We start from the raw sequence: 24,192 nt of genomic DNA, 5'->3' as shown, positions 1-24,192 counted from the left end.
AGTTATTTTTGAGAAGTCAAAATTTTATCACATCAAACCTCATTGGTGTAACTCAACATTGTGTTATGTTATTTCATTCCCATATTTTTTCTTTTCTGTAAATATATTAAAGTTAATTAAAACAAGACATAAGAGATAATCACTGTCCTCTGACCTCAAATGCTATGGTGGTTTGTTATAATTTTTTCCATAAATTTTGCTTTCTTAGTCACAAAACATTATTTCTTCTTAGTGAGCATTGATAAAAGAAGGGGAGTATTAGTTTGTCTCTTATCCATGGCAGATTATTGATTCTGTCGTAATTAAAGAGTTTAATTTCTAACAAACTTTCCAACAATCAAAATTAAACTATGGCCGGCCACAAACATATGCATAATCCATTTTATTTTTTCTATTAAACCATTAAATCCATTCTCCAATTTAGTGTCCATAAACCTTAAACTTGTCCTTCACCAATTACAAGCTTAAACCATGTTCAACTTCAACAAAATCTTGTGCCTCCTATGTTTCCCTTTCCTGTGTTTTGATTTGTCTCATTGTACTTTATCTACTACTTCTTCACTAGTAAGTGACTTCACTTCTTGTTTGGCCAATCACAACATCAACAACTTCACCACTTTCCCTTACAAGGATTACGATAAGTCATCAGCTCATGATTACTTCAAGATTCTGAATTTTTCCATTCAGAATCTCCGGTTCGCCGGGGGTGCAGTTCCTAAGCCTGTAGCAATAGTACTTCCAGAGAGTTTGGAGCAGCTACAGAGAAGTGTAGCATGCTGCAGAGAATTCTCCTTTGGAATCAGAGTGAGGTGTGGTGGACATAGCTACGAAGGTACTTCCTCAGTTTCCGACGATGGATCACTCTTCACCATCATTGACATGATGAATTTGAACCATGTTTGGGTGGATATGGAGACAGAGACAGCAATGGTTGAAGGTGGTGCAACATTAGGAGAGACCTATTATGCCATCTCGCGAGCCAGCAATGAACACGGCTTCTCAGCAGGGTCATGTCCAACTGTAGGAGTTGGAGGACACATTGGTGGGGGAGGATTTGGGTTGCTCTCTAGAAAACATGGCCTCGCGGCCGACAATGTCATCGACGCGCTTCTTGTTGATGCCAATGGGCGATTGCTGAGCCGAGAATCGATGGGGGAAGACGTGTTTTGGTCTATTAGAGGAGGAGGTGGTGGAATTTGGGGAATTGTCTATGCTTGGAAAATCAAGCTATTGAAAGTTCCACAAGTTGTAACTGCTTTCGCGGTATCAAGAAATGGCACAAGAAATCATGTTGCCAATCTTGTTCATAAATGGCAAAATGTAGCACCAAATTTGGATGATGATTTCTACTTGTCATGCTTTCTTGGTGCTAATTTACCTGAAGCCAAATCTCTAGGCATATCAGCTACATTTAAAGGGCTTTTTCTTGGTCCTAAAGGAATTGCCATGTCCATCATAAACCATGATTTTCCTGAATTGGGAATTTTGGAACAAGAATGTGTGGAAATGAGTTGGATTGAGTCAATTGTTTTTTTCGCTGGCCTAAGTGATGGAGCCTCAGTTCCTGATTTGAAGAATAGGTACCTTGAAGACAAAGAATACTTCAAAGCCAAATCAGATTTTGTGAAGGCTCATATTCCTATTGAGGGAATTGAAATTGCACTGGAGATTCTAGAAAAGGAGCCTAAAGGGCTCGTAATTCTTGACCCGTCTGGTGGAAAAATGCATAGTATAAGCAGTGATTCAATTGCTTATCCACATAGAAAAGGAAACATTTTTTCAATTCAGTACTTGATATATTGGAAAGAAGAGGACAATGATAAGAGCAATGATTATATTGATTGGATGAAAGGGTTCTATGATTCTATGGCACCATTTGTTTCATGGGGTCCAAGGGCTGCATATGTTAATTACATGGACTTCGACCTTGGAGTTATGAACATGATTAGGTTTAGCAATGTGAAGGATGCTGTGGATCATGCAAGGGTTTGGGGTGAGAAGTACTTTTTGGGTAACTATGATAGGTTGGTGAAGGCCAAGACTTTGATTGACCCAAACAATGTTTTCACTAACGAACAAGGGATTCCTCCTTTGTACTTTGCTCGTCCTAGTGGCAAAGCAATGAGTGCATGAATGTCATGACTTTGATGCCTAAGTTTGTAAAAGTGTATAACCATGGTTACTCATTGAAACTTTGTGCAGAGTGTAGACAAATACAAGTGTGATTATCTTTGTGATTGTGTGCATCTATAATGCAAATGTATTGCATTTTAGAGGAAAACAAAATGGAAAAATCTAATCCTCAATTCTCATGGAGGAATTAGGAAGAGCTATTTTTCTTCTCATTATATTTTTATTTGAGAAAAGTTTAAGAATAGTAGAATTTATTGTTTTTTATTAACATTTTTAACTATTAGTCAAATTCTTTTAGTGTAACAATCTAATAATATATTTTTAGCTTATATTTTTAAATATTACTGACTAATTGATGATCAAAACAATAAATTTTGCTGACCCTCTAACATTTCTCTTTTTATTTTGAATAGTAGTCGAGGTCTATGGAAAAAAATACAATGAATAAAAAATATATACGAAAGCAGATATAAAAAAATTTAAATCATCAAAAATAAGAAAATTAATAAAGTGATAAAATAAAAGATTAGTTACCACTGAATTTGTAATTCTTATTATATATGAGCTCTATTATATTAATTTAATAATAATTAACTATTTATTTTATCACTCTACCAACTTTCTCATTTTAAAAAATTTTGATCTATAGAAAAAAAAAACTAAAAGATGCGTTTTAGTGTGACCTATGCAATAGTACATGGTTATAGGTTAGAAGGCTAGGAAATCACTTAGTTGAGTGTAAAATCTTAATAACTAGAGACCAAAATAGTAGAAATTGCATTACTTTTAAGAATGAATATGATTTTAAATAATAACAACATTTCAATCAAATTCTAAAGACGACAATTTTTTTAATAGTATCTTTTGACGTGACAATGAATAAGGATCAACGTATGATAGACACTGAAATTTATGAGTTTATACCTATCAAATTCGATTTTATGCGTAAACAGTTATATGTGTCATTCCAAGAGTTTAGAGCAAGTATGTAATAAATGTTTAAATCAAATTTATAAGGAGATCTTTGAGAATTACTCAATAAATATTATATATAAAGAAGTCTTTTGATAAATTCAGATAATCAGATATTTGGTTCAATTATTTAACATTTTTGTTGTTAATTTTTTTATTGTTTTGTGATTAGATAAAAATATTAATATAAATAATATTTAAATCTTTTTGGATATAACATCAAAGATACAATCTATGGATGTGATATGATTAAATATAAAAAATATAAATTGAAGTGTTAGTTGTTTAAAAAAATTGTATTCATATGTTATCATTTTTTATAGGTATTGATATGTGTTTCTACCCTGACCCACAATTTAGCAGACTCAAAATGAATAAAGTCCAAGTAACACTCTACAAATACCAGTATTCAGATCTTTATTATAAGAGGTCAGACATGGCAACATGGGCCTAACCTTACTTATCTAAATAAATAATTAGTTCCTTCAATATCTCCTATTAATCTAGAACAGAGATCTCAACAACTTTCCTAACAAAAGGGAACGATTATCCTCCATCAAAGATGGAACTACTCTAAAAAGTGGCTATTGACTCTATATTTATACTTATAAATACTCAGACACCCTCAAGTATTCTTCGAACCCTAATCTACTAAAAACCTGCTTAAAACCATGGCTAGTTTAAGTATCGGAGTCCCTTATAGGTACCACCCATACCTCCTCATCACGAGGAACTCGGACGGCGGTACCTCGACACCAGAAGACGTCGGATGCCACCACAAAAAGAGTCTGGACCTCACGTTTAAGAATGAGTTCATCTGTTTCAAGTAAACCTCATAACATTAGCACCATTGTCGGAGACTTGGTAATCAAGACCGTACGACGGCAGACGACATTCCAAAATATGTACATACAACTTTCGATTCTGAAGCTAGAGAAGAAGAACAATATAATGCGAGCATCGGTCATACCTCCTCGAATTGAGAAAGGGAAAAGTGTTGCCAGATACCCGCATCCGTCAAACCCAGAAGAACACAGGATGAGCTAGGAGTTTCAGTGACATAAAGGATCATGGCCAAGGGATCCTACAAAAATCATCGGACTTGTCCACGGACATCAAGGTTAGCTGGAACAACTCGAGCAAGAGTTAGAGCGACAACGAAAATCTGAAAGAGCCTTGAGAAGGGAGGTACGACGACAAAGGAAATTAAAAGAAAAACTCCTGAAACTGGAATCCGATTTCAAGGGTAGGAGAGCCCGAGCCGCTCGAGAAGAAGCACTTCTAACGGGAGAAGATCCATTCATAGAAGAAATCAGGCGAGCTAAAGTTTCTAGAAACTTTAAGATCCCAGACATGGATCTTTACGATAGAACCACCGATCTAAGACATCATCTGAGCAATTTCAAAAGCCGCATGTATTTGGAAGACATATTGGATGCAACTCGCTGTAAAGCCTTTCTTACTACGTTAAACAAGGTGGCCATGAAATGGTTCAATAGCTTACCACCAAGATCGATCACGTGCTTCCACAATTTGACGAGAAGCTTTCTTACCCGATTTTTCATCCAAAAGCATGTGCCAAGCCTCTTGAGAGTAAAGCAAGAAGTCAGGGAATCTCTATGAGTCTATATCGAAAGATTCAACAAAGCATGCTTAGAGATTTAGAACTTACCCACCGAAGTAGTCATCATGGGACTAGTCAACGGTCTTAAAGAAGGACCCTTCCAATCTATATTAAAGAGGCACCCAACCTCTTTATACGAGGTGTAAGAGAGAGCTGAGAAGTACATCAACATGGAAGAAATAGCTCAGTTAAGGGAACTTGCTCTGAGACAACCTAATTAATACCAGGCTCGAGACAAAGAGAAAGAATCAAAGAAAAAAGAAGAACACAGCTCGGACAAAACTCGAAGGTATCACAATTAAATCTTATTACGAGTGTCCTTTGTTGACGTCTACAGAGAGATCTGTCACACAGAAAAGATTCTACCTCCCAGACCAATTAAATATAAAAAACGTGAAAGTTGATCAAAATACTATAAATATGATAAAATCTATGACCATTCCACCAATGATTGCTATGCTTTAAAAAATGTGATTGAGAAATTGGCTAGGAAGGTCAGTTGGATAGGTATTTAGCAAATATGTTGGATGATCAGGGCAAGAAGAAAAAGAGATGAAGAAGACAGGGTTCCCCGAGATTGACCACCACAAACCCCTAATAAGTCGGACAACACTAAACTGACTTGCTGTAGTAGTCTCCACTCCTCACCTTTGTATGAAGTTTTCTACTCCTGAAGGGATAACCACTGTAAGGAGAGACCAGAAACTAGCAAGAAGGCGCTATAATGAAAGCCTAAACCTACGAGGGTGTACGAAAGGAAAAGAAGTCAACACCATAGAACTCGGAGGTGTCCGATTTCGAGAAGAACTAAGACCCCAACCTGAAGAAAAGATTGAGGAAGTCCAGATTGGGGGTGAGATCGGGAAGACAACAAACATAGGGGCTAATTTAAAGACAAAGTTAAAGGAAGAACTCGTTATGAGCTCTTATGGAACAATTCCAACCTCTTTTCTTGGAAAGCTTTTGACATGCCTGGAATTCAACCCGACCTCATGAGCCACAAGCACGCTGTTTACCCGGGCTCACGACTTGTCCAACAGAAATGATAAAATCTTAACACCGAAAGGGCAGAAGTCGTAGAAGAGCAAGTCCAAGTGCTTTTGGAAGCCAGATTCACAAGTGAGGTAAAATACCCGTTATGGATTACTAACGTGGTTCTCGTGAAGAAACAAAACAGGAAGTAGAGAATGTGTGTCTACGATACCGACCTTAACAAGACCTGTCCTAAGGATCCTTATTCCTTTCCTAGTATTGATGCTCTGGTAGATTTGACTTTGGGCTACAAGTACTTATCTTTTATGGACACATATTCGGAATATAACCAAATCCCAATATACAAACGAATCAGGAAAAGACCTCTTTCATTACTCCTAGAACAAATTATTGTTATGTAGTGATGTCCTTTGGGTTGAAAAATGCTAGAGCAACGTATTAATGATTAATGAACAAGATGTTTTCATTTCACCTCATAAAGTTGATGGAAGTCTATGTGGATGATATGCTTGTCAAGACAAGGGAAGAAACTAGTCTATTGTCCGACCTATCAAAAGTGTTCAACATGATAAGGTAGTACAGGATGCGATTAAATTCCACAAAGTGAACCTTCGCAGAAGAAGCTGAGAAGTTATTGGGATTCATGCTCACCCAAAGGGGCATTGAAGTCAACCAGGACAAATGCAATGCAGTACTGGAGATGAAAAGTCTAACCTGTCTGAAGGAAGTTCAGCAGCTAAATGGCAGACTAGCCGCCTTGTCCAAATTCTTAGCAGGGTGATGAGCGGATAATTTATACGCTTTTTGGCATTATTTTTAGTATGTTTTTAGTAGAATCTAATTACTTTTAGGGATGTTTTCATTAGTTTTTATGTTAAATTTACATTTCTGGACTTTACTATGAGTTTGTGTATTTTTCTGTGATTTTAGGTATTTTCTGGCTGAAATTGAGGGACTTGAGCAAAAATCAGATTCAGAGGTTGAAGAAGGACTGCTGATGCTGTTGGATTCTGACCTCCCTGCACTCAAAGTGGATTTTCTGGAGCTACAGAACTCAAAATGGAGCGCTTCCAATTGCGTTGGAAAGTAGACATCCAGGGCTTTCCAGCAATATATAATAGTCCATACTTTGCCCAAGTTTAGATGACGCAAACTGGCGTTCAACGCCAGCCCTCTGCCCAATTCTGGCGTCCAGCGCCAGAAACAAGCTGCAAAGTGGAGTTCAACGCCCAAACTGGCACAAAAGCTGGCGTTCAACTCCAGGAATGACCTCTACACGTGTAACACTCAAGTTCAGCCCAAGCACACACCAAGTGGGCCCCGGAAGTGGATTTATGCATCAATTACTTACTTCTGTAAACCCTAGTAGCTATTTTATTATAAATAGGACTTTTTACTATTGTATTAGACATCTTTGGATTATCTTTTGATCTATTGATCACGTTTGGGGGCTGGCCATTCGGCCATGCCTGGACCTTCATTACTTATGTATTTTCAACGGTAGAGTTTCTGCACTCCATAGATTAAGGTGTGGAGCTCTGCTGTTCCTCAAAGATTAATGCAAGTACTACTGTTTTCTATTCAATTCAACTTGTTCCGCTTCTAAGATATTCATTCGCACTTCAACCTGAATGTGATGAACGTGACAATCATCATCATTTCCTATGAACGCGTGCCTGACAACCACTTCCGTTCTACATTAGATTGAATGAGTATCTCTTAGATCTCTTAATCAGAATCTTCGTGGTATAAGCTAGATTGATGGCGGCATTCATGAGAGTCCGAAAAGTCTAAACCTTGTCCGTGGTATTCCGAGTAGGACTCTGGGATTGAATGACTTTGACGAACTCCAAACTCACGAGTGCTGGGCGTAGTGATAGATGCAAAAGGATAGTAAATCCTATTCCAGTATGACCGAGAACCTCCAAGATGATTAGCCATGCAGTGACAACGCATCGGACGATTTTCACAGAGAGGAATAGGATGCAACCAACGACAAGGGTGATGCCTCCAGACGATTAGCCGTGCTGTGACAGAGCATTTGAACCATTTTCCCGAGAGGATTGAAAGTAGCCATTGGCACCGGTTACATCCTTACATAAAGCCAGCCATAGAAAGGAGTAAGACTGATTGGATGAAGACAGCAGGAAAGCAGAGGTTCAGAGGAACGATTGCATCTCCATACGCTTATCTAAAATTCTCACCAATGATTTACATAAGTATTTCTATCCTTCTTTTATTACTTAATTTCGAAAACCCCATTACTATTTTATATCTTCCTGACTGAGATTTACAAGATGACCATAGCTTGCTTCATAGCAACAATCTCCGTGGGATTCGACCCTTACTCACGTAAGGTATTACTTGGACGACCGAGTGCACTTGCTGGTTAGTTATGCGAAGTTGTGAAGATATGTTTAGACCATGGTTCTGTGCATCCGTTTTTGGTGCCATTGCCAGGGAATCAATTTCGAACAACAATTCACAACCTGAGTAACAATTTCGCATACCAAGTTTTTGGCGCCGTTGCCGGGGATTGTTCGAGTTTGGACAACTGACGGTTCATCTTGTTGCTCAGATTAGGTAATTTTCTTTTTATTTTATTTTAAATTTTTTTTCAAAAATCTTTCCAAAAAATTTCTCATCAGTTTTCGAAAAAAAATGTGTTTTCAAAAAAATATTTTCTTCAGAATTTTTAAGAATGAATTCTAGTGTTTCATGAAACATGTTGAATCCTATCTGGCTGTAAAGCCATACCCAAACTGCTTTGGGACTGGTCTTCAACTAATCACCTCAATGGATGTAATTTACATGCTAGAGCTTGGCTGGCTATTAAGCCTTGCCTGACCCTTTGATTGGAGCTTTAGACTAACATGGCAAGATTTCTAGAATTCATATTAAAAATTTTGGAATCCTTATTTTTCTTTTTCAAAATGATTTTCGAAAAAATTAAAAGAAAATACAAAAAAAATCATAAAATCATAAAAATCAAAAAAATATTTTGTGTTTCTTGTTTGAGTCTTGAGTCATGTTATAAGTTTGGTGTCAATTGCATGTGCATCTTGCATTTTTCGAGTGTTCTTCATGATCTTCAAGTTGTTCTTGGTAAGTCTTCTTGTTTGATCTTTGCATTTGCATGTTTTGTGTCTTTTCTTGTTTTTCATATGCATTCTTGAATTCTTAGTGCCTAAGCATTAAAGAATTCTAAGTTTGGTATCTTGCATGTTTTCTTTGCATTAAAAAATTTTTCAAAAATGTGTTCTTGATGTTCATCATGATCTTCATAGTGTTCTTGGTGTTCATCTTGACATTCATAGAATTCTTGCATGCACTCATTGTTTTGATCCATAACTTTCATGCATTGCATCATTTTTCTTGTTTTTCTCTCTCATCATAAAAATTCAAAAATAAAAAAAATATCTTTCCCTTTTTCTCTGTTAAAATTTCGAAAATTAGATTTGACTTTTTCAAAAATTTTTAAATTCTAGTTGTTTTTATGAGTCAAATCAAATTTTCAATTTAAAAAAAAAAATCTTATCTTTTTCAAAATCTTTTTCAAAAATCAAATCTTTTTTTTCAATTTTTTTTTAGTTATTTTCGAAAATTTCAAAAATATTTTTCAAAAATCTTTTTCTTAAATTTACATCAAATTTTCGAAAATAACAATAACAATTAATGTTTTGATTCAAAATTTCAAGTTTGTTGCTTGCTTGTTAAGAAAGATTCAAACTTTAAGTTTTAGAATCATATCTTGTGATTTCTTGTGAATCAAGTCATTAATTGTGAGTTTAAAAATCAAATCTTTTTCAAAAACTAATTTCAATCATATCTTTTCAAAAATATCTTCTTATCTTATCTTTTTCAAAAATTTGATTTCAAAATATCTTTTCTAACTTCCTATCTTCTTATCTTTTCAAAATTGATTTTCAATTTATTTCAACTAACTAACTAACTTTTTGTTTGTTTCTTATCTTTTTCAAAACCACCTAACTAACTCTCTCTCTCTCTCTCTCTAATTTTCGAAAATATCTTCCCCCTTTTTCAAAAATTTCTTTTTAATTAACTAATTATTTTAATTTTTTATTTTAATTTTCGAAAGCTACTAACCTTTTTCAAAAACTATTTTCGAAAATCACTAACTCTTTTTCAAAAATAATTTTCGAAAATCCTTCTCCCTCATCTCCTTCTAATTATTTATTCATCTACTAACATCTCTTCCTCACATCACTCACCAAAAATCTGAACTCCCTCTCTCTCTCTGAGTTCAGATTTTCTTCTTCTTTTCTTCTACTCACACAAGGACCTCTATACTGTGGTATAAAGGACCCCTATTATTATTATTTTTTCTGTGCCCTCTTCTTTGTCATATGAGCAGGAGCAAGGACAAGAATATTCTTGTTGAAGCAGATCCAGAACCTGAAAGGACTCTGAAGAGGAAACTAAGAGAAGCTAAATTACAACAATCCAGTCTATGATGGTTTATCTGAGCTATCAAAGATGTCATTGGATACTTCTGCAGGTGAATCCATTCACCTAAAAAAAATGCCTGCAGAAGCTCAAGAACTCATTGACATGGTTGCTAATAACCAGTTCATGTACACTTCTGAGAGGAGTCCTGTGAGTAATGGGACGCCTCAGAAAAAGGGAGTTCTTGAAATTGATACTCTGAACGCCATACTGGCTCAGAATAAAATATTGACTCAGCAAGTCAATCTAATTTCTCAGAATCTGACTGGAATGCAAGCTGCATCCAACAGTACTCAAGAGGCTTCTTATGAAGAAGAAGCTTATGATCCTGAGAACCCTGCAATAGCAGAGGTAAATTACATGGGTGAACCATATGGAAACACCTATAATCCATCATGGAGAAATCATCCAAATCTCTCATGGAAGGATCAAAGGCCTCAACAAGGCTTTAATAATGGTGGAAGAAACAGGTTTAACAATAATAAACCTTTTCCATCATCCACTCAGCAACAGACAGAGAACTCTGAACAAAATACCTCTAATTTAGCAAACTTAGTCTCTGATCTATCCAAGGCCACTGTAAGTTTCATGAATGAAACAAGGTCATCCATTAGAAATTTGGAGGCACAAGTGGGCCAGCTGAGTAAAAGGATCACTGAAATCCCTCCTAGTACTCTCCCAAGCAATACAGAAGAAAGTCCAAAAGGAGAGTGCAAGGCCATTGAATTAATCACCATGGCCGAACCTGTGAAGGAAGGAGAGGACGTGAATCCCAAGGAGGAAGACCTCCTGGGACGTCCAGTGATCAATAAGGAGTTTCCCTCTGAGGAACCAAAGGAATCTGAGACTCATCTAGAGACCATAGAGATTCCATTGAACTTCCTTATGCCATTCATGATCTCTGATGAGTATTCCTCTTCTGAAGAGAATGATGATGTTACTGAAGAGCAAGCTGCCAAGTTCCTTGGTGCAATCATGAAGCTAAATGCCAAATTATTTGGCATTGAGACTTGGGAAGATGAACCTCCCTTGTTCACCAATGAACTAAGTGATCTGGATCAACTGACATTGCCTCAGAAGAGACAGGATCCTGGAAAGTTCATAATACCTTATACCATAAGCACCATGATCTTTAAGGCTCTGTGTGATCTTGGTTCAGGAATAAACCTCATGCCCCTCTCTGTAATAGAGAAACTGGGAATCTATGGGGTGCAAGCGGCTAAAATCTCATTAGAGATGGCAGACAATTCAAGAAAACAGGCTTATGGACAAGTAGAGGATGTGTTAGTAAAGGTTGAAGGCCTCTACATCCCTGCTGATTTCATAGTCTTGGATACTGGGAAGAATGAGGATGAATCCATCATCCTTGGAAGACCCTTCCTAGCCACAGCAAGAGCTGTGATTGATGTTGACAGAGGTGAATTAGTCCTTCAATTGAATGGGGACTCCCTTGTGTTTACAACTCAAGGTTACCCTTCTGTAAACATGGAGAGGAAGCATAAAAAGCTTCTCTCAAAACAGAGTCAACCAGAGCCCCCACAGTCAAACTCTAAGTCTGGTGTTGGGAGGCCACAACCAAACTCTAAGTTTGGTGTCAAACCCCCATATCCAAACTCTAAGTTTGGTGTTGGGAGGTCTCAACAAAGCTCTGTACATCTGTGAGGCTCCATGAGAGCCCACTGTCAAGCTATTGACATTAAAGAAGCGCTTGTTGGGAGGCAACCCAATGTTTAGTTATCTAATTTTCATTGTTTTTCATGTTATTAGGTTCATGATCATGTGGAGTCACAAAATAAATATAAAAATTGAAAACGGAATAAAAAAAAAATAGCAGAAGAAAAATCACACCCTGGAGGAAGACCTTACTGGCGTTTAAACGCCAATAAGAAGCATGTTTTGGGCGTTCAACGCCAGAACAGAGCATGGTTCTGGCGCTGAACACCAGAAATGGGCAGCATCTGGGCGTTTGAACGCCAGAATTGCACCCTGGAGAAGAGCTGGCGCTGAACACCCAGAACAAGCACCAATCTGGCGCTGAACGCCCAGAATTGTGTGCAAGGGCATTTTGCATGCCTAATTTGGTGCAAGGGTGTAAATCCTTGAACACCTCAGGATCTATGGATCCCACAGGATCCCCACCTACCTCACCCTCTCTCTTTCCATTCATGGTCATCCCTTCTGTTTTCCATTTACCACTCACATCTATACACCCACCTACCTTCAAAATTCAACATCTCTTCCCTACCCAATCCCACCCATATGGCCGAATACACACATCCCTCCATCTTCTCCATATCTTCTTCTTCTTCTCCTTCTACTCTTTCTTCTTTTGCTCGAGGGCGAGCAACATTCTAAGTTTGGTGTGGTAAAAGCATAGCTTTTTTGTTTTTCCATAACCATTAATGGCACCTAAGGCCAGAGAAACCTCAAGAAAGAGGAAAGGGAAGACAATTACTTCCATTACTTCCACATGGGTAGCAAAGCTGAGTCACAATCTAAAAAGGTTCACCCAATTATGTGTCTGTGGCATTTATGTATCTGGTGGTAATACCGGAAAACAAAGTGCTTAGGGCCACGGCCAAGACTCATAAAATAGCTGTGTTCAAGAATCATCATACTGAACTAGGAGAATCAATAACACTATCTGAACTCTGAGTTCCTATAGAAGCCAATCATTCTGAACTTCAATGGATAAAGTAAGATGCCAAAACTATTTAAGAGGCAAAAAGCTATAAGTCCCGCTCATCTGATTGGAGCTATGTTTCATTGATAGTTTGGAATTTATAGTATATTCTCTTCTATTTATCCTATTTGATTTTCAGTTGCTTGGGTGCAAGCAACAATTTAAGTTTGGTGTTGTGATGAGCGGATAATTTATACGCTTTTTGGCATTGTTTTTAGTATGTTTTTAGTAGAATCTAGTTACTTTTAGGGATGTTTTCATTAGTTTTTATGTTAAATTCACATTTCTGGACTTTACTATGAGTTTGTGTGTTTTTCTGTGATTTTAGGTATTTTCTGGCTGAAATTGAGGGACTTGAGCAAAAATCAGATTCAGAGGTTGAAGAAGGACTGTTGATGCTGTTGGATTCTGACCTCCCTGCACTCAAAGTGGATTTTCTGGAGCTACAGAACTCAAAATGGCGCGCTTCCAATTGCGTTGGAAAGTAGACATCCAGGACTTTTCAGAAATATATAATAGTCCATACTCTGCTCAAGTTTAGATGACGCAAACTGGCGTTCAACGCCAGCCCTCTGCCTAATTCTGGCGTCCAGCGCCAGAAACAAGCTGCAAAGTGGAGTTCAACGCCCAAACTGGCACAAAAGCTGGCGTTCAACTCCAGGAATAACCTCTACACGTGTAACACTCAAGCTCAGCCCAAGCACACACTAAGTGGGCCCCGGAAGTGGATTTATGCATCAATTACTTACTTCTGTAAACCCTAGTAGCTAGTTTATTATAAATAGGACTTTTTACTATTGTATTAGACATCTTTGGATTATCTTTTGATCTATTGATCACGTTTGGGGGCTGGCCATTCGGCCATGCCTGGACCTTAATTACTTATGTATTTTCAACGGTAGAGTTTCTGCACTCCATAGATTAAGGTGTGGAGCTCTGCTGTTCCTCAAAGATTAATGCAAAGTACTACTGTTTTCTATTCAATTCAACTTGTTCCGCTTCTAAGATATTCATTCGCACTTCAACCTGAATGTGATGAACGTGACAATCATCATCATTCCCTATGAATGCGTGCCTGACAACCACTTCCGTTCTACATCAGATTGAATGGATATCTCTTGGATATCTAATACAGGGGACCGAGTCCGAGTTATTAGTGTCTTTGTGGTGTAAGCTAGATTGATGGCGGCATTCATGAGAGTCTGGAAAGTCTAAACCTTGTCCGTGGTATTCCGAGTAGGACTCTGGGATTGAATGACTGTGACGAACTCCAAACTCGTGAGTGCTGGGCGTAGTGACAGACGCAAAAGGATAGTAAATCCTATTCCAGTATGACCGAGAACCTCCAAGATGATTAGCCATGCAGTGACAGCGCATCGGACCATTTTCACAGAGAGGAATAGGATGCAACCAACGACAAGGGTGATGCCTCCAAACGATTAGCCGTGCTGTGACAGAGCATTTGGACCATTTTCCCGAGAGGATTGAAAGTAGCCATTGGCACCGGTGACATCCTTACATAAAGCCAGCCATAGAAAGGAGTAAGACTGATTGGATGAAGACAGCAGGAAAGCAGAGGTTCAGAGGAACGATTGCATCTCCATACGCTTATCTGAAATTCTCACCAATGATTTACATAAGTATTTCTATCCTTCTTTTATTACTTAATTTTGAAAACCCCATTACTATTTTATATTTGCCTGACTGAGATTTACAAGGTTACTATAGCTTGCTTCATACCAACAATCTCCGTGGGATTCGACCCTTACTCACGTAAGGTATTACTTGGACGACCCAGTGCACTTGCTGGTTAGTTATGCGAAGTTGTGAAGATATGTTTAGACCATGGTTCTGTGCATCCGTTTTTGGTGCCATTGCCAGGGAATCAATTTCAAACAACAATTCACAACCTGAGTAACAATTTCGTATACCACAGGGCCAGCTTTGAAATCATTGCCTTTATTCTCCGTATTCAAAAAGGGATATCAGTTCCAGTGGACTTAAGAATGTGAGCAAGCCTTTCAAGACTTAAAAAAATTCTTAAGCCATCCACCTATCCTAACCTGACCCAAAGAAGTAGAAGAACTTGTAATGTACCTAGCCATAGCAAACAAGGCCATCGCCTCTGCCCTCATCCGAGAAAATAAGGATCGACAGCGACCTGTGTACTTCACGAGTAAGGCGTCACAAAGGGCAGAATTGAACTATCAAAAAATAGAAAAATTTTCCTATGCCCTCATCCTAGCTTCTAAAAGACTCCAATCTTACTTCCAAATTCATACCATCAGAGTCCGAACTAATCATCCTATGAGGCATATCCTTCAAAAGATGAATATTGCAGGTCAGATGTTACAATTGGGCATGAAATTATCCGAGTTCGACCTCAAGTATGAAGCTCGTGCAGTTATCAAATCTTAATATCTGGCCGACTTCTTAGCTGAATACATAGACAAACTACAAGGAAGCCCTGAAACTTGGCAATTATTTGTATATGGATCATCAAATAAAGCTGGTAGTGGAGCAAAAATCATTCTCGAGAATGAGGAAGGAGCTCGAGTAGAGCTTTCATTAAAATTTGAATTTCTAGCCTCCAGCAACCAAGTTGAATATGAAACCAGCCTGTTTGTTTAAGGCTAGTCAAAGAAGTTGGAGCATCAAAAGTCACAGTGTTTAGTGACTTCCAAGTGATAACCTCTCAGATAAATGGGGATTACCATGCCAAAGATCCTAACATGAAGAGGTACTTGGGAAAAACACTAGGACAACTAGCATAGTTCCTAGAAATAGAGGTCAGGCATATAACTCGGAAGCTCAATTGCTGAGCTAATGTCCTCTCTAAATTGGCTAGCACAAAGCCAGGGGACAACAATAAAGGGCTAATCTAGGAAACTCTTCACACACCATCAGCGGCCAAAGAAATCAACAAATCGAACGCTTGATAAACCACAATTTTACGGGTTATTTTGGATTGAATTGAGTGAATTTTGTCAACTCTTATCATATTTATTCATATAAATTGCATATTTTTAAGATTTCTTCCTAATTGTGTGTTATGGTTCAAAACATGCTTCTATGACCTTAAAAATGCCAATTCTTAATCCTCTCTTATTGTCATTCGATGCTGTGATGCGTTTGTTAAGTGATTTCAGGGTTTATTGGGCAAGAATGGCTTAGAGGATGGAAAGAAAGAATGTAAAAGAGGAAGGAACACAAGAAATAGAAGAATTGAGAAGCTGGTATCGATGCGTACACGTGACTGATGCGTACCGTGACCAGGTGTAGCAGCTGACCGATGCGACAAGCGACATGTGCCTCATTAAAGGGAACACATTGGGGGCGATTTCAGACCTCTTGCTTCCCAGTTTCAAGGCCATTTTGTAGGTTAGAGGCTTCCAGTGAAGGAGGATGAGAAATACATGCCATTAGTCTACTTTTAACATAGTTTTGAATTCTAGAGAGAGAAACTCTCACTTCTCTCTAGGTTTTAGTGTTTTTTGTTCATTTTCACTTGAATTCTTGAATTAGATCCTTCTTAATTTCAGTTTTTGTTGCTTTAATTGTAGTTTCTACTCTTTAATTTTACTTAGCACTATTACAACTTTAGTCATTTTGAGTTTTGAATTTGGGTCTTGTTGGAATTAATTTCTCTTAATGCATTGAGTTTTCTTTCATGTTCATTGGTGTTATTTGGTTTATTATTAGAAATTATTGTTAGTAGGTAGCTTTGATTTGGATTTATTTCGCAATTTTATAATGTCTTCGTTTAGTGCATGATGAGAATAACTTTTGCGTGGTCTAGAAATTTACGGATAAATCCTCGTTGTAAGTATAGTTTCTAAACCTTCAAAAGTCCTTTCATACAAACGTGTTGGGTGTCACAAGTAACAGACCCCTTTAGAAATTGTTAACCGAGTATTCAAACCTCGGGTCGTCTTCTCAAGGAACTGCGAGGAAGTATGTTCTTATTATTGGCTATAAAGGTTGTAAGCGGGGTTTAAAAGATGAGAAGCAAGTAATTTGAATGACAAGTAAAGTAAATGGCAATCAAAATAAATAAATACTGTAAAGCAGACTTTTGGCAAGGTAAGAGAAGTTGGAGGTCCAACGTAGTTATCTCTCTCAACTATAATGAAAGTTGAATCTAAACTCCACTTGATCAACCTGTACTAGGGCAAAGAAAAGTCAAGGGACTAATTAAATTGACCTTTGAATCCTATTTATTTCCTAAGAAAAGGTTGGGATTACTTAAGTTCAGCTCAATTAGCAAGATAACGATTATCAATTAGGTTGAGTTTAATAACTGTTGAGTTACTGAATTCTTAACCAGGACCAAAAGGGAAAAAAAGTAAAATTGCTGGAATAATAAAAATATCCTTAGATGGGAAGCAATGGTAATTTAAATCAAAGAGAACAATCATAAACTGAAAATACCTCAAATATCATTAATTTAAATAACAGTCTGTAACATGGAAGAATTCATAAATTCAATGATTAATTCAAGTGCGGGAATAAAAGTAAAAGAAAGCTAAAACAAAGAACGTAAAATCTGGATTGAGAGTCACTCTTAAAAAAGAAGAAATCCTAAATCTAAATCCTAAGAGAGAGAGAGAGAGAAGATCTCCCTCTCAACTAAATCTAAATCATTGAAAAGTAAAATATACGAGCTCTCCTTTGAATGGATGCATTTCCACACTTTATAATCTCTGGTCTATGCTGTCTGTACTTGGATTTGGGCCAAAAAGGGCTTCAGAATTCGCTGGGGGCGTATTCTTTAAATTCTGATACGTGGCCTCTGTCACGCGTCCGCGTGGGTCACGCGGTCGCGTCATTTGGAGCTTTTCCTTGCCACGCAGTCACGTCAGTCATGCGACCGCGTCAGTCATGCAGCCGCGTCGCTGCTGATTCGTGCTTGGCACGCGATCGCGTCATCCATGCGATCGCGTGGATACCAGTTTCCTTAAAGCTCCGTTTTGCTTTTTCCTTCTATTTTTGTATGTTTCCTTTTCCGTCCTTTAAGTCATTCTGCCTTAGAAAATCTGAAACTACTCAACACACTGATCACGACATCGAATGGAAATAAAGGTAATTAAATTAATTAATTTTAAAGCTTAGGAAACATGTTTTTCATTTACATCACATAATAAGGAAGGGAAAGTAAAACCATGTAATTAATGTGAATAAGTAGGTGAAGGATTGTATAAATCACTCAAATTAAGCACAAAAGAACTCATGAAATATGGGTTTATCAACCTCCCCACATTTAAACACTAGCATGTCCTCATGCTAAATCCAAGGTAAATAATTAAGGTTAAAATGATGGAATATTCATGCAATGCAACCTAATTTAAATGTAACTACCTAAATGAATGATGCATCATGCAACTCTAATTTATTTACTCATATATAAAGCTTACATGTAGCCAAGTTAATTCACATTCTCAAGGAGTCATGTATATATATATAGCCAACCCTTAAATAATAAAGCATTTTAGCAAATGAGATGGAAAAAAAAAACATTGTACAAACTTGCAAAACAATTAGTAAATTAAGTACAGATATATGTTGATGAGTTATTGAACCCTCACTGGATTTTGTGTTTACTCTCTAGTCACTCAGTGTTTATTGGGTTTATTCACTCTATTTTTCTTTTTATTCTTACTTTCTATAGCTTTGTTCTTCATCTAACCAATCAACAATTATAGAATATAGTCATACCAAAAATTCATGAGGTCTTTAATTGAGGTTGTAATGGGGTCAAGGTAAAGGTAAGGATTATGTATAGGGTCAAGTGAGCTAATAAGTGAATCCTTAATTAGACTAAGATCTCACCTAACATACATATCTAGTAAAACAAAAATCTCTTTACCTATTTTCCCATATTATCCCACTTATTGTTACATGCTCATGTTTCACTTTTTATTTTTATCCCATGTGCATTGTTTTCATTGGGGAATTTCTTTTGTATCCCCTTTTATTTAGATGCTGAAAAATAACTCTCTTTCTCTTTTTTTTTAATGCACATGGTAATTGAATCACTTAGATTTTCTCATGAGCATGCTTCCCAAATTTTATTTTATTCCTTTTTACTTCTCTACCTTTTGTTTCTATCATCCATGTTCCCAAAAGGTTTCCCACATTTAACTCTATTCATGATTTTCTATCTTAAGCTAACCAAGGATTCACTTGGGATATTTTTTTGTTTTTCCTGCTTAAGGCTAGTAATTTGGCTAAATAGAATAAAGGGGTTTTAAAAGGCTCAAGGGGGCTAACAAGGGTGATGTAAGAGGTAGGCTAATTTGGGGTAAGTGAGCTGAAATCAAATGATGGTCTCAATCATTCTCTTGGTATGTATCTATTCTATATTCTATAATTGGACATATAGATTAAAGCAAAGTAAAGAACATCAGAATAAAAAGAAATGAAACACACAGAAATGAAATTATAGTTTGAATGCAACCTTACAATTAAGCTCAAGACTCACAGGCTGTGTGTTCTCTAACTCAAGCATCATATATCATTTATATGTTGTATGCAGGTTTAGTTAAAAATTCCCATTATTCTCATAAAAAAAATTATTTAGGGTAGCTTTTAAAGTTTTAATGTTCCTCCTTGATGAAATGTTGTCAGCTTAACTACATCATGTAATGCTATATATAAGGTTTGTGGATTTAAATCTGATATGTTCAATTTCCTAGCTTACTTCCTTTTTATATTTTTCAATTTAAACTATACTATCTTATGCTAAAAAGGGTAAACTATACTAATTAATCCACTAATAAATCAGAATTGTAAACTAAACTAAATAACTAAAATAAACTAAATGGCTAAAATATGAACTAAAGATGCAAAATGCAGAAAATAGAGTAGAAATACATAAGAGCAATGTATAAGTACTAAAAAAATAACAGTAAAAAGAAAAATACAAAAAATATCCAAAATAAAAGAAAAAAGATGTAGTGGTTCACCAAAATAAACGCCAGAGATGGCGACCTCCCCACATTTAAAAGGAAGCATCGTCCCCGATGCTCAATCAAGCCGGGTGTGAAGGAGTGTCATTATTGGGAGGGATGGTAGCTGGAGTCTCAGTGGTGGTGGTGGGCTGAGGGTCTGGCTGCTGTGGAGGAGGTGCTGACTGGATCGGGATCTCAAGATCCGCAGCCTCAATCTGATGTGGGACCGCTGCCTGTGGTGCGGCTGGTGCTGCCTCTTGGGGATGGGTCTCTGCCTCGGGTGCATCCGCCTCCTCCTCAAATGCCTCGGATGGTGTGTCAAGCTCGGAGGGGATGTCACCGGATCGTATCATCAGCTTTAGGTGCTCATAGCGTCGCTTGTTGCAACGCTCCATCTGGTCAAGTCGTCGGAACAAGTGGTGCACTAGATGATAGACAGGCTCTGTGGCAGGTGGAGGTGCAGTGGTGGTAGCAGGGGTAGGTGGTGCAGCAGTGGAGGAAGAGGGTCCAGCAGACGGTGGAGCTGTCGCATCAGTAGCAGTGAATGGTGGTGGTCTGTGGCCCAAGGCTAAGAAGTTCCGGCTGTGCGGAATGATCTTCCTGCAATCTGCCGCTGGTGGTCTCTCATCGGCATCCTCCCATGGCACGTCAGCTTGACGGCCAAGCTGTGTAACCAGATACGGAAAAGGGAGGGTGCCTCGCACGTGGACCCTGGCCATATAGTGCCGAATGAAACATGGCAGATAAAGGTCCTTACCCTCCAACACACACCAAAGGAGGGTGATCATAGCAGCCGGGATCTCCGTCTCGTGAGTACTCGGCATCACATAATTACTCAAGATCTGATGCCATAACCGAGCCTCATCGTTTAAGTATGCTCTCTTGATTCCTCTAAGCATGGTAGTGTCCTGACCCATCTCCCAAGGAACTAGCAGGTCGAGAGCTATCCGTGCCTTCACGGCATCCCAATCAAACTGCATCTGATGCATGTCCTCCTCAGCCTTTGAATAACCATCAGGCTGATCGGACTTGGCTGGGAGCCGGAGAATGTCCTCTAAGGCCTCTTCAGTGACCAGAATTTGTTTTCCTCTCAGGTTCACTGCATCTAGGGTGGTGAGGTAGTAGTTGCAGTAGAATTCCCGGACCCAAGATGAATTGACCTCTGTCAGTGTTCTTTCCAGAAAGAACCAGCCCCTTTGCTTGATTTGTTCAGTGGTGTACTGCTGGAGTGCTTCTGGAATCTTCAGAGTTCATTCCAGGTATAGATTTCTAGAGTTTGCAAAAGTCGGGTACTTCAGCTCACAGTACCGGTTTGCAAATTTTAGAGGATCATTCGCAGGGAGCAGCTGGTCAGCTTTTTCCTGCTGTGTGAAGTTCTTCTCCCGCCATGAAGAATTGTGCATTAGAGCAATGATGGACTGGGAGGAATCTCCTCTCTTGCGCTTGCCAGTAGCCTTGCCTTTTTCTTTCCTTTGTGAGGCAGACATCCTGAAAAAAAAAACAGAAAACCAGGATATGGATAAAATAGGAAAGCAAATAGGCAATTAAACAAAGGAAACTCAAAGCGGCAAGGGAGAAATAGAATAAGGAAAATGAGTAAATGAAATGTGATTGAATTCATGTTAAATGGAAAAATAATCAATATGCCATGGTGAGAAAGTTAGAGGAAAGTGAAAATAATCAGAAAAGAGATTAAAAGGGTTAGTATGGTTAGAATTTGAAAAAGAAATTAGTAAATTAAAATTAGTTAGTTAGTAAAGTGCGGGTTAAAGTAAGTGGCATAGAAAAATTCCATATAACAAGGATTCACAGGTAAGAATAGAAGTACTCATAATCGAATAAGGAAAACAGGGTGATGCTAATTCGAATAGAAATAAAGAAAGCAAAAATTGGAATCAGTGAATCACAAATGCAGTTTATGAGCCAGGAAATCAAAGAGGATAAGAAAGTCTGCCATAACATTCATGAAATAGTTTGGGTAAAGCAGAGTAAAACAGAGTTCAGAAATGCCAAACCAGAGCATGAATGAAAACAATTCACAAAAAATTTGGGCAGCATTCCGGCTAAAATTGGATTGTCCTGGAAAATAAACAGCAATCAGAGCAGTTCATATGAATTAAAACTTGCTGCAGTTACCAGTAATGAATAGAAACAGGAAATTTTAGAGTAACAAGCAGCAATTGCAAGAAATCACAGCATATGAACGAGGTCACAGGAACAGCAGAATTGCAGTTATGATAAAATATAAACAGGAACAGTGCAAGTAAACAGACCTAGATCCACTAACCATAGCCTAAGCTACCTAACAACCTAAAAATCCACTACAGCATGCATATCTATCTATCCTAATGATGAATAGAAACGGAAAAAATTACAGAAAAACGACGAACGGATGGGAGTGACGCGATCGCGTGGGGCGCGCGATCGCATGAGAAGGGGGAAAGAAGGGTGACGCGATCGCGTGGGTCGCGCGATCGCGTCACTGGAATTCGTGCTAAACGCAATACTCCAGCGCCGTTTTAGCGCAACTCTCTGTCTCCTTTTGGGGTGATGTGCAATCCATGTGACGCGATCGCGTCGCTCACGCGGTCGCGTGGGATTGGTATTGTGCAAGTGACGCGATCGCATGGGGCATGCGATCGCGTGGGCCAATTTGTGCAAAACGTACAAGGGCCGCACGATTCCAGCCTAACTTTCTGTTCGTTGGATCCTTACGCCGATATATATATTACGTGGCCGCGTAGGTCACGCGGTCGCGCGGGTGGTGTTTTTTCGCATTATGACGCAAGCGCATGGGGCAGGCGGTCGCGTCGTGCACCCCTTTTTTTTTATATATACATGAAAAATGCAGAATGCAATGATTAACATGAATGCTATGCATGATTCCAGGTTTAATAAATTAAAATGAAAAAGAAAAAATGAAAGCAATTAACAAGAAATAAATTGAAAAAGAAGCGACCATACCATGGTGGGTTGTCTCCCACCTAGCACTTTTAGTTAAAGTCCTTAAGTTGGACATTGGATGAGTATCCTGTTATGGTGGCTTATGTTTAAATTCATCTAAAAATTTCCACCAGTGCTTGGAATGCCAATAGCCTCCGGGGTCTCACACCAAGCATGCAAAGCTTCTGAGCAGCTCCAAACAGATTTTCAGGCTCCCGGGACGACGAATGTCAGGATAGAGTCCAGGATTCCAAGCCTTGCTTTTAAATTCACCTCCGTCTTGATCTACATGTTTCCATTCGGGCGGGTTAAAAAGTAGAATCTCACCGTGGTGACCAAACATTTTCCCTGATCCATGTAATTGAGCATGATACCAATCCGTGTACTTCGAGGTGAAGCGTGGAGCCTTATTGAACCTTGTGCACCAGTTCTGAGTACGAGCCATTTCCTTCTTACTCTTAAAGCCGCAGAGAGCTCTAAGCTGGCCATCTGTTTCAAGCAAACCATATTCAAGTGAATAAGTAAAGTTATAAGTTAAGGATTGTACCCACTTGAAGCTTGTATTAGGTGGTAACGGCCTTGGGATAGGTGTTTTTGGTGGTTCTGCAAGTTTCGTTTCCTTGTGCTCTTCTGTGAATTCCTCCACTTCTTTACAAAGATCTTCAATTGTATCTATGTCCTGGTCAAAGTCTTCTATGTCTTCCTCATCACTTGAGTCATAGATTGGAGGTTGAGAGAAATCTACCTCCGCATCATCTTCATATTCACTTGGGGAAGATTCTTCGATCTCAGAGAATTCACTTGCGGATGCAAGTTCATCACTAAGAGAGTTAGACTTGTGACTATCATTATCGAGGGAATTTGTTTCTTGGATTATTCCATCTGATTCTTCATAACGATTTGCCTTGGAGATTGTACAGTATCCTCTTTAGCACCAACTGTAGCATCCTGGACGGAGTTTTCCTCAATTCTGGATTCCCATGGAGGTTCAGCATCTCCTAGGTCTTCAACCAACTCTTTTTCTTGAACAATGACAGCTTCTTCTAATTGTTCTAGTACAAATTCATGCTCTGTCTTGTCCACTGGAGTTTCTGGTAATTCCTTCATGCTCTGCTCTTCATTGGGCTGTTCACATGGAGCTGTGGCTGATCCTTGTGTATTTGAGCGCCTAGAAGCCCATTGAATTATCGCTTGCTCCAGTTGTTGAATGGTTGTTTGAAATTTAATTACTGTTTCCCTTAGGCGATCCTCTGCTTCTCGGGTTGCTGGACTTGGACATGATACAAAGGAAAGTGGTAATGATTGGGAGCGATCGGATTGGTATTGGGGTAAGGAAGGATCATATGGTGGCGAATGGTGAAGAGAAGCTTATGAGTGTGGTGGTTCGAGGTTATGTTGAAAGGATGGTTTATATGCACGGGGTGGGG

At 38.4% G+C, this 24,192-nt stretch overlaps 1 protein-coding gene across 1 annotated transcript; it reads left to right on the top strand.

Annotated features, from left to right (window-relative positions):
• Positions 126-2,325, top strand: LOC107617133 (reticuline oxidase-like). The gene has a single exon (XM_016318919.2). It carries the CDS (start codon positions 472-474, stop codon positions 2,131-2,133), a length of 1,662 nt encoding a protein of 553 aa, XP_016174405.1. The 5' UTR covers positions 126-471; the 3' UTR covers positions 2,134-2,325.

Source organism: Arachis ipaensis, chromosome B09, assembly GCF_000816755.2.
Source record: "Arachis ipaensis cultivar K30076 chromosome B09, Araip1.1, whole genome shotgun sequence".
NCBI lineage: Eukaryota > Viridiplantae > Streptophyta > Magnoliopsida > Fabales > Fabaceae > Arachis > Arachis ipaensis.
Note: the sequence above shows the minus strand (reverse complement) of the source record. Positions and strands in the feature narration are given on the sequence as shown.

Coding starts and splice junctions, on each gene's coding strand:
- LOC107617133 (XM_016318919.2), top strand. CDS start 472: ATGTTCAACTTCAACAAAATCTTGTGCCTCCTATGTTTCCCTTTCCTG.